An 11,179-nucleotide genomic window follows, 5' to 3' on the forward strand; every position below is an offset into this window, starting at 1 on the left:
CACACTCCAGTGTGTATGTCACCTATACTAATATGTTTCGGTATCCTTGCCAGTGTTTTAAAGCCCATTCTTCCTAAGGCTATTTACGATACATTATACGTTCCTAGGACCAAAATCTGAATGTCAATAAACGTTTATTGTGACAGTTTCGTTGCAATCCTAGACTCTTCCAAAACACAGACATTCTTAGGTATTACAAATACCAATACTATACCTAATTCTCATCCTATAGAAGCAAAGAGAATATCATCGGGTTACAATTATTTAGCATTTTAACGCTTTGGTTCTGGGACTTAGGAGTCTGCTGAAAGAGCAAATTTTCCTTCTGTGGAACAGTGTGGAACTTTTGCAGTGTTCTATTGAATTCTTTGGAATCTCACTGCATAATTTCACAGAGAAAGGCCCATACAGTCCTCATATTCAGGTGGAAATCTACCATACTGACTTTTTTTTTTTTAATTTCACAGACCCTAATATGGTTAGATAAGTTTATATAAATGCATATACCCAAGTAAACAACATCCTAAGAATTAAGATACAGAACACTGCTAACAATCTAACAGAATTTCCTTCATGTTCCTTTTCAGTATATCTTCTCCATGAGGCAACCGGTGTTCTGATTTCCATCTCCATAGATCACTTTTGCCTCATCTTGAATTTCACATAAATGGAATCACGCAGTGTGTTCTCTTTTAGGGCTGGCTTCTTTTCTCAACAGAATGGTTTTGAGATTTATGCAAATTGTTGCAAGTATCAGTAGTAGTTCCTTGTTTAAATATCTGACTAGTATTCCACTGTATGAGTTTACCACAATGTGTTTATCCATTGTTAACACAGGAGCTGGTTGGGCACATGATGGTGCTTCAATGAAACAAAATATGGCAATTCTTGTTCATTCAAATATGCAATCCACACATGCTTTTGCTAATGATTATACTCAGAGCTAAATCTGATTTTCAATCCTTCAGTCCTCAAAGGGATGACAAAGAGACCATGAGAAATGCAGGAATCACTTGAAAGTCTAATTCTAAGAAGAAAGCACAGAGTATTAGGCAAGATGTCTTCAACAGGAACCAAATTTGCCATTGGTCCTGGCTCTTGTCAAGGATTGTGAAAAGGCTAAATTAAATGCAGGTCTAACCCTCCCTCATTGTTATCCTCCTCTTTCATCTTTCCTAGCTCTTTTGAGCACTGGTTAAAAATTCTTTTTCTTTTGGGGCGCCTGGGTGGCTCAGTGGGTTAAGCGTCCAACTTCAGCTCAGATCATGATCTCACGGTTTGTGAGTTCAAGCCCTGCGTCAGGCTCTGTGCTGACAGCTCAGAGGCTGGAGCATGCTTTGGATTCTGTGTCTCCCTCTCCCTCTGCCCCTCCCCTGCTCACACTCTGACTCTCTCTGTCTTTCAATAATAAATAAACATTTAAAAAGTTTTTGTTTTAATTCTTTTCCTTTGCAAGCAATAAAAAGGCTTTTAGTAATTCAAGTAGACCTTGCTTGCTTGCTTGCTTGAGTATTCTGATTGGACTCTAGTTCCAATCATTATGGCAGTGAAGGCAATGGTATGTGTGAAAAAGTATTTTGAGTCCCTTTCCTTGGGCCTTGTGAAGCACACATCAAAAAAGCAGCAAGATTGGAGGAAAGGATGTAATCTATTATGATTTCTCATCATCCAGAACTTACTTTGTCCACAGGGAAAGAATACTCTAATAGGCCCTATAAAGGCTTCTTTTGGTTAGTTGTGATTCCTCCCTCCAGACGTTTTAAAACTATTTGCGGAAAACACAGACACATCTAGTTTGATGTGGTTAGTTAAGAAACAAATGAGATCGATCTAGTTTGATCTAATTACTGAGGTGTCCATAGAAAACACCATTCCAGCTGGGTATGGAGTAAGCACCATTTTTCAAAAATCTTATTTCTTTATTTTGAGAGAGAGAGAGAGAGACAGAGAGTGAGCAGGGGAGAGACAGAGACCAAGCAGGGGAGAGGCGGAGAGAGCGAGCAGGGGAGAGGCGGAGAGACAGGGAGACACACCTCTGCGGTGTCAGTGCAGAGCCCAGTGTGGGCTCACACCCATGAACTGTGAGATCTTGAGGTGAAACCAAGAGTCAGATGCTTAACTGACTAAGCCACTCAGGCACCCCTGGAGAAAGCAATATGAAAGAAAAGAATAACTGAACGTTACAAAGAGATCACAGAAAATGATTATTGCACATCATATAGGTAAATAAGAGTGTTCCTGGTTAGAAATTAATTTTTGAGTCAGTGACCCATTTACAAGTTCAAATTTAACAGTTTTGTAATGAAAACATTTTTTAAATGTGTCACTCAAGTATTATCCCTTACTTCTCAATTGAAAATGGGGTTGCTGATATTTAATCGTACTTAAACTTCAAGTCCTCACTTTGTAGGACTTCCCCAACAGAGCTGATCATCTTTTTGAAGTTGCTATTTCAGAGTAGTAGCTCCCAAACAGAGCTGCATTTGTAGTTACCTAGAAAATGTGAGAGGTCTCAGAGATACACTGAAGGGAGGCAAGAAGAGTCAAAATCATTCAAAAAGTACAGTCTGGGTTAGAAGTACTACAAGGATATTACATTGGGCGCATCCTTATCATAGGCAGTGTCTATGGCAGAAATTAATCCAATTTGAAAGTAAGTTAAAAGCTTCATCAAAAAGGGGCACCTGGGTGACTCAGTTGGTTGAGCATTGGACTCTTGATTTCAGCTCAGGTCATGATCCTAAGATCATGGGATTGAGCCCCACATTAGGCTCTATGCTGAGCATGGACCCTGCTTGGGATTCTCTCTCTCTCTCTCTCTCTCTCTCTCTCTGCCCCTCTCTTTTGGCCCCTCTCTCTAAAATTAAAAACAACAAAAACAACAAAAACCTTCATAATAAGACTTTTTACATTGGGGGAACATTAAAGATGCCATAAATCACAACCAAAGTACTGATAATGCCAAAATAAAATCCATTCTCTAGTTAACATAAATGCAACATTTCTATTACTATAAATGTTGGAATTTCTAATATCACTAGATTAACTTTTACTAAAGAATTTAATTTTTCTACTTATAACGAGGCTAAAAAGCAAGGGCAAGCATTTTTCTTACATACAATTTCTATGTGAATGTTCTGTAGAATTGTAATCACATTTAATATCATTGGGAATAAAGTATTGTTTGATGTCATTTTGTAATTTTCCTCAATATTTATACCAGGGGCCCATTTACAAGAATATGTCAAGTATTTCTCAGGCTGCCTGTTTTATTCCTCTTTAAAAATACTACATAAGTTTTTTAATCAAAACTTTATGGACATTTAAATTTAGTATAAAAATAGTTACTGAGATTTTTGTTTTCATCCTCAATTCTCAGGATATACTAAATTAAAACCAGATATTCATGTTGAGATACCACCAAGGACTCCTTTATCTCAGCCATTGCTTCTCAGCCAGAGGTAGGCTTCTGTCCCACACCTGCCCAGGAAAACCACAGTCCATGACTGTCCAGCTCTCTTGGAATGAAAGGCACAGTGTGGAACTTCCAGGAAGAATGCACATATGATGACTGGATAATGTGCTCACAGGTGGGCAAGTAAGGCTGTCCTCTCTCACTCGTTATCATGAGTTTTCCAATCCCCGCCAGGGTCAGCTGCCCTACCTCAACTTCCCCATGTTGTGTGAGTCATTGCTTTGCTTATAAAGATAAAACCAATAGTAGGAACACTTATCGTCCATAGAAACACGAAATGGATGGGCTTTTCCATTATGCTTGACTCTGCAATGAAAGCTCTAGGAAGTGAGTACAACATGAACTCATTCCTTCCGCCTCAGCAGACAGATGGATAGAGACATTCCAGTTTGTTTCCAGTCTTTTGTCTTCAGCACATTTTTGGCATTTCCTTCAGGAAACTGGAGGTTGTGACCTAAGGTTTCCTTCGTGAACACACTTCTGTTTCCCACAGTTAACCTTACCCAGAAATGACATCTACTCTGTGAGGTGAGGTTTATCTTCATGTCCCAACTGTGTCCTGTGCATATGCAGTGACAGTTGAAAGCACAGATTCTGACAGCAATAACGGGACTGAAGAGCCAAATACACCCAAACCCTTCAAATGAATTCTCAGTGAAGATGACAATAACATCGAAACAATTATTACAGTAATTCTGTGGCGCTTACAAAGTGCCCTTGGTCTCATTGCCTAGTAGGGAGCAATTAATGGCCAGGGCGCCAAAGCTATCAGAGATTATTGAAAGTTTTCAGGTATGAGGGGTATACTACTCAACCTACATTCTACAACTTGCTACTCCTTGCTAGCTATGTGCTCCTACTACTGTGTGGTCCCATATTGTCCAAAAGACAGTCTGGGAGAAGCCAAGACAGTGTCTTGGAAAAAAGTGATTTAATATACTATCTCCAAGATCCATATCCCTATTTCCCCAGCATGTTGGTGGAAAGCCAAGAATGTAAAAGCTTTTGTTGATGGGCTTGAAGCGACCATTGCGTTTCACAATGTAAATTAGATTTACAACTACATTCTTGTAGATTATTTCTTTAAAAGCCCGTGTTTTAGGACAAGAATTATTGTGTAACACTTAGTTTGGCTCGAATGCAATTTAAAACTCCAATAATGGCATTTACTTGTCAGCGTGGTATTTAGAGGTTGGTGGTTTTCATCGCATTTTTTACTACTCTTCAGTGTTAACTTATTGAAGTTTCTCTTCCTGAAAAAGATACAGTGGTTTTTTAACAAACCACATTTTTTTCACACCCTAGTTTATCAAGGTGAAATCCTTTAAAGAGTAACAGAAAATTGCCCTTAACTTTGATTCTAAAGATCCACATAGTCAAACACAATGTCTTATTTGTTTAAAAAAAAATGCTATTCACAAAGGAATCTTTAAAAAAAATCAGTTTATTAATGTTTAAAAGTTGATAAAGCTATGTGCAAAATGATCCACAAAAGTCAGAAACCTATTAAATACTATTTTTTTAAAAAAAGACATTTCTCGGTTTAATTGCACTGAAAACCATACTAAAGAGACAGCAATATATTTTTATTTTTTGTGACATTTATACACATCTTTAATTAACTATTTAATGAACAGCTGTATTTTAAAACTTCTGGTATTCCCTATCAGTTAAAGTAATGCTTTAATGGCACAAGAGGGTTGTATTTTCTTAGGAAATACATGTTCAACGGTGTTAACACAGGTTAGAAAAGTCCAATAAAATGCTGAAACAAATACATTCAAAAATCACGGAAAGTACTTTTAACACAACAAAATACAACCATCCTGTTGGTTGAAATAATTCACACAACAACACTCTGAAATAAACGTCAACAAAAGTGCCAAAGACAGACGTTGTATTTGTTAGACAAACTCATTTAAGAAATCTCTCTTGGTTTACAAAGTCACCCCCAGTCAGTTTTCACCTTGTTTTACTTGTTTGATTCTCCTATGACACAAAGGATCCCGGTTGATAGCATCTAGATAAACTGGACTTATGCAGACTTTCAGACACAATGGATAACGATGCTGTAACATACTTCATTGTAAAGTTGTTAAAAGAAAAAAAAAAATCAAAGTGACTGTAACCAAATTCCAAAAACTGATCCAGCTTACGTGGAAACTTTGGCCTCAGCAAATAAAATTGCTTTACATCTCCAAACCATCTCCATTCCTCACAGTTTCCCTCCTGAACACGGCCTACCCTCTGCAGACAATCAGGAAATGGACCGTGCCACAACCCTGGCTCTGATGAACGCCAGGTCGTTCAAATATAAAGTAACAGAATTTTGAGGAGGGGTGTGAAGGGAAAGGGAGGGTAGGATATGCAGGGCATACCCAGAGACGCAGAAGTGCACACAGTCACTTGGGCTGGCAACTAAGGTGAGAGAAAACGTCTCCTCCTCCAAGCTCTCCACAGATGCTCTCACACTGGGGCCTTAGTCTTAGAGGAGCGGCCAGATGAACCCTCCAGGAGCTTGACAATGCTAGACCTTTGGCTCAGTGCAAAATCAAAGCTCCAGGGCGGGGGTAGGAAATAGATCCCAGGCGAGGACCTGATCTCCACCCTTCCCAGTGCATTGTTCACAGGAACTAACCCACCAACACCCCGGCACCACCAGGCTGCTCTTACTCTGCCCCCTGCCCCCTCCGTCTGGCTCCCAGCAGCTCCTCCCTGGCAGCGGTGGAGGCACAGAGACTTTTTTATTTTTGTTTTCGTTTTCCAAACACTGGGTGGTGGGGTGACCATGCAAGAACTCTCCCCATGGGTCGGGCAGCTTTCAGTTTTAGGAAGAAGAGTTGACATTTCCAGAGGACATAATGGTCTCTGGGTTGTCCCCATCGTCCTTCTGGGGGTGGGAGGAGTTGTCCGACTTACTGCGGCTGAATTCCATGCCGGCGATGATGGGTCGCTTGAATTTGCCGGCGGAGTCTCCGCTGGGGCACTTGCAGCAGGACAGGATCCGGATGAAGGCCCGGCGCATCTCCTTGTTGGTCAGAGTGTAAATGATGGGGTTGGTGCCGGAGTTGAGCACGGCCAGCACCAGGAAGTACTCCGCTCTGAAGAGGATGTCGCAGGTCTTCACCTTGCAGCCCACGTCCAGCAGGAGCAGGATGAAGAGGGGCGCCCAGCAGGCGATGAAGACGCTCAGGACGATAATCACGGTCTTGAGGAGCGCCAGCGACTTCTCAGAGCTGCGGCTGGCCTTGGAGATGTTCTTGCGGAAGGTCAGCCGGCGGCTCCGAGTCCTGACCAAGGAGTAGATCCTGCAGTACAGGATGACGATGGCGAGCAGGAGCAGGGTGAAGACGGTGGTGCAGAAGAGGATATAGTGCTTGTGGTAGAGCGGCAGGACAGTGGAGCAGCTGGCCAGCATGTTGATGCAGTTCCAGCCCATGATGGGGAAGCCACCCAGGATGAGGGAGATGACCCAGCAGGCACTGATCAGCAGGAAGGAGCGGAAGCTGTTGCTCCCGTTGTGGAGTTTCATCTTCAGCATTGTGATATAGCGCTCGATGGCGATGGCTAGGAGGCTGAACACCGAGGCAGACAAGGCCACAAACATACTCCCTTCCCGCAGAAACCACTGGGCGGGGGTGAGCTTGTAGGTGGTGGCGCCAGACAAGAGCAGGTTGGCCGTGTAGGCCACTCCCGCCAACAGGTCTGAGAGGGCCAGGTTGCCGATAAAATAGTACATGGGTCGGTGGAACTTCTTGGTTTTCCAAATGGTCAGCAAGACAAAGATGTTCTCTAGGATGATAAAGCAGCAGATGAGAATGAACACCACGGAGCTCAGTTTAATGCCGTTCTCGTCCGCGCTGACATTCAGTTTTCCCGTGTAGTTGTAATGCCGGACGATAATGTCGTAGTTGACATAGTCAGACACAGAACTGCGGTGGGTCTTCACCAGCGGGACGCTGGTGGACCCCATGGTGCGCAGGGTCTCCAGGAACCCGGGGGTGGAGCTTCTCCTGAAGAACGCTAGAGGGCGACGCCGAGAGAGCCTTCACTTGCCGCGGTGGGGGGGGTGGTTCCGTCAGGGAGATCCAGGCTTTTTGTGTAGCTTTTCCTTGGCTGGAGAGGGCCTCGGGAACAGCAGCTTTAAACAAGTCACAAAGAGGAGAGAGTCAGGGAAAAAGCCACAGCACACTGGCATAATTCATTCTAGCTAAGGCAGTGCTCCAGTTTTGTCATGGATTTGTTTTAAGTAAACTTGGGGAAAGCGCAAGGAGAAGGATTTCAGAAAAAGAAAATCAAATTATTTCTTGCAAAAAAAAAAAAAAAAAAAAAAAGGAAAAAGGGGGAGTAGGGTGGGTAAGGGAAGGGAGAAAAAATATTTTACCCAAACTGAAAACTCCCAACTCGACAAGACGAAAACTCTCCCTGTGTCACATCCAAGTGGAAATGGGAAAACTAGAGAAGCAAGTCCCATTTAACACCCCTTCGGCTCCCTCACGCCCCCACCTCGATCCCCCTCCAGGTTTCCAGCTTGGAGGTGCTCTGGAGCATTCGCCCTCTCAGCAGCGGGTTCACTACCAGCTCTTAGTCTCTCCTCGGAAGAGACCCAACCGCCAATATGAGGGTGGAGACGCACAGCACCACCCAGCTAAAAGAACAGAGAACCACCTCCTAATTGCCATGCAAGACATTAGATTCGCACGAAAATCACTTGACAGAGTAAGTCATTCTTTGGGCTCTATTAATAACTCTCTAGGAACAGGTGTGATTTGGGTCCGAGGGCGCCGCATGGTGTGGGCAGCCAAGCCCGCCCCAGCCTTGCGGTAAACAGGAAAGCTTAACGCCTCTGTGAAGCAACTGCCTTTTCTTTCTTCTGCTGCTTCTTCTTCTTCTTCTTTTTTTTTTTTTTTCTTGTAAGCTAATGCAAGAAAATCTAAAGGTTCAGTGAAAATCATTCATAAGAGATTGCAATAAATCCCAGGAGTTTCGCACATTCATTGATTGCATAAGGAGTATGTTTAGTTACTGTGGGTTTGGCCAACACACACACACGAGATAAGTTATACTACTAACGATAACAATACATGCCACTACATTCCCAATTCCAAGTGCAAATCTACTGTCCAGAAGCCTGAACGTACGTCTGGTGCATTGCTAAACGTGAGGCGGTAGTTTTACTTACTGCCCTCCCCCAACATGTTGCCTCGTCTCACAGAACTAGAAAGTGTGGAGAGAATGAAACATGGCACTGGTTCGCAGAAGTCTACTCGTAACTCGTTGAAATGTTTCAAAGTAACGCCACAATGTGATAGAAGGGGCGTAACAGAGAGCAGTTCCTGGGACAGCCGACGGTGCTCGTACCCAGAAACTCGGCATTTCTCCCATCTAATTCCACACCCTCCTCGCCGGCAGTGCAAGTTTAAGCCCTTACCCCCACCCCCACCCCCCATATTCTTTGTCTATAAGATTTCCAAAACTAAGCCCCTTCCCCCACCCCTCTGCGACCAACCGCAGTTTCCACTCTCCCCCACCTCTAGTCGGTTTTGCAACCGGACTGAACCCTTTTCCAAACTTCATTAAATCACAAGTGCCCCAAGAACAATCCGATGGACTGGGCTTAGTAGCCCAGGGATGAATGTTTCTAGCGTCCAGAGATGGATGTTTTAAAAGTTTCCGTTTTGCTTCGTTCCGGCTTAAAAATTCGTTTCTAACACTGAACACTTCCTGCAACGGGGGTCCCCCGCACCCCCGGCCCACGCTGGCACCGCGCTCAGTCCCCTACCTCGCTCAGGCAGGACGAAGTTGCGTTGGGAGAGCTCTGGGTCTCCACTGCGCGCTCGGCATCTTGCTGCCGCCCACGACTGACCGCTACGCTCTTGAAACTTACTCGAGTCGGGGTCCCCTCCCTCCGCAGCCGCACACTCCAATGGCCAGCCCTGCTCTCCGCGGCCCGCGCCGGCCCGCTAGCTGAAGTCACCGAGCGCCCCGCTGAGGCCGTGTGGCTTCCCTAGGAAGAGGCGGGGAGGGGTTAATATCTCAACCCTCACGCCCTCCGCCTGCGGCTGCGGGCCTCCGGATCTCGGCTTCGGAGACTCACTGTCCAGGAAAGATCTGGGGCAGAAGCAAGCGCAAGTGCGCGCGCACACGCGCGCACACACACACACACACACACACACACACACACGTGCACACACCCTCCTCCCCCCCCCCCCCCCAGGCAACTGAATTTAAAAAAAAAAAAAAAAAAAAAGGAAAAGAAAACAGAGAAGGGACGGAGGCTGGTGCCCCCTGGACTCTGATGCATAAATCACAGCCCTCGCCCGGCTGTCCACCGCTCCCAGACACCGTTCTCCCGAGTCTTAGAAAAGAGAGGACGTGGGGAGCCTTTGGAAACTTTTCTCCCGAAAAGTCTCAGGGGGCAGAGGACGGCCCGGCGTCTCGCAGCGCACCTCGCTGTTTCCCTACCCCCGCAAGCTCTCGATTGGATCGGAGTCCCGAGATCGTGGCGGGGCGCCCCGGGGCCGCTTCTGTGCAGACAGGGAAAGGAGGAGCCGACACCCCGCGAGTCCCGGCCGCCCACCGGGGACGAGAAGCTGGCAAGGGGCTGCCACAGACGCGGAGGAGATATGCAGCAGCCTAGAAGGGAGAATGGTCCCGGAGGTTCCTCTGCTTCTCCCTACCCCCGTCCCACTGCAGCCCCGAAACTTGTGGTCTGAGGGGCAGAAAGTGGTTTTCCCGGGGCTCGGTGACGAATGGGCTAACGCGGGGCGAGAAGTAGGGCTGGCTTTCCCCTCACTCAACTGGGCGCAAACCCAAGCCATGTGTCCCAGATTCTGAGACCTTTGGGGAGGTGGTCAGCTGCTGCGGCCTGACAGATTTAAAAGCTTGGGCAGCACAAGAATTTCCAAAAGGGAAGAGCCGCAGGACCCAGCCAGCCTAGTCTGAGGCCGGTGACCTACCTTCTCTCCCTTTCTACTCGGGAGGATTCAGAGGCCCCCACACCTCATGCTCCCAACACGCCCACTCTCTTCTTTCACTTTGATGCTACTTCAGAAGGTGAGACATAGAGGCGGCCTTGGTCAGCTCCGCCTAAGTGACAAGCTCAGAGCACTTCTGCCCTGCTCTGCTGCTAGATTTCCACCCAGTTCCTGGTCGCTCTGGCTTCCCATCCTGGCAGATGTGAACGCAAAACTTCTCCGTGTGCAGTTTCAATTGACAGACACACCCTGTACCTGAATGACTCAGAAGGAGGTTGAATGAATAAACAACAGACCCTGACTTCTGGGATCTTATGATTTTGCAAAAGAAGAAATCTAACGACAGTTAAAATCAAGTTCACAGCTGCCTTCAAGTCTTCAGCAACCGAGTTGCACGGAGCACATCGCCACAAAACAACAGCACATGCATACAACGTGGAAATGCAGAGGAGTGTCCTCTAGACTCTAGAATAGGCTCTGGATGGGTTTGGGGACTTCCTTTATTTAAAAGGAGGGATATGCTGAGTCTGCCCTGCACAACATAAGGTGTGGAGTTGGCAAAAAAAAAAAAAAAAAAAACAAAAACAAAAACAAAAACAAAAAAAAACCCATCCACTAAATTATGAGTTCTTTGAAGGGGAAGGAATTAAAGTGACTTGCATACCCAAACTCTATCACGATCGATTATCTAATTTGAACAAGCATTGTTGGTCATTTTATTGATGAG

General features: G+C 45.4%; 1 protein-coding gene across 4 annotated transcripts; it reads right to left on the reverse strand.

Moving 5' to 3' along the window:
- Positions 1-4,901: 4,901 nt before the first annotated feature.
- S1PR1 (sphingosine-1-phosphate receptor 1) lies at positions 4,902-9,588 on the reverse strand. Of its 4 annotated transcripts, none has more exons than XM_060623140.3 (2): positions 9,363-9,588; positions 4,902-7,616 (listed from the first exon to the last, which is right to left on the reverse strand). In XM_060623140.3, exon 2 carries the CDS (start codon positions 7,446-7,448, stop codon positions 6,303-6,305), a length of 1,146 nt encoding a protein of 381 aa, XP_060479123.1. In that variant the 5' UTR covers positions 7,449-7,616; positions 9,363-9,588; the 3' UTR covers positions 4,902-6,302. The 4 variants fall into 4 exon arrangements, with proteins under 4 accessions (XP_060479123.1, XP_060479120.1, XP_060479121.1 ...); XM_060623137.3 differs by having other exon boundaries at positions 9,258-9,588; XM_060623138.3 differs by lacking the exon at positions 9,363-9,588 and adding an exon at positions 7,982-8,890.
- Between the last annotated feature and the right edge of the window lie 1,591 nt (positions 9,589-11,179).

This window comes from Panthera onca, chromosome C1 (assembly GCF_046562875.1).
Source record: "Panthera onca isolate mPanOnc1 chromosome C1, mPanOnc1 haplotype 2, whole genome shotgun sequence".
In the NCBI taxonomy this organism is placed as follows: Eukaryota; Metazoa; Chordata; class Mammalia; order Carnivora; family Felidae; genus Panthera; species Panthera onca.

What these genes read in the sequence shown, in the direction of transcription:
- S1PR1 (XM_060623140.3), bottom strand. Translation starts at nt 7,448, where the DNA reads ATGGGGTCCACCAGCGTCCCGCTGGTGAAGACCCACCGCAGTTCTGTG.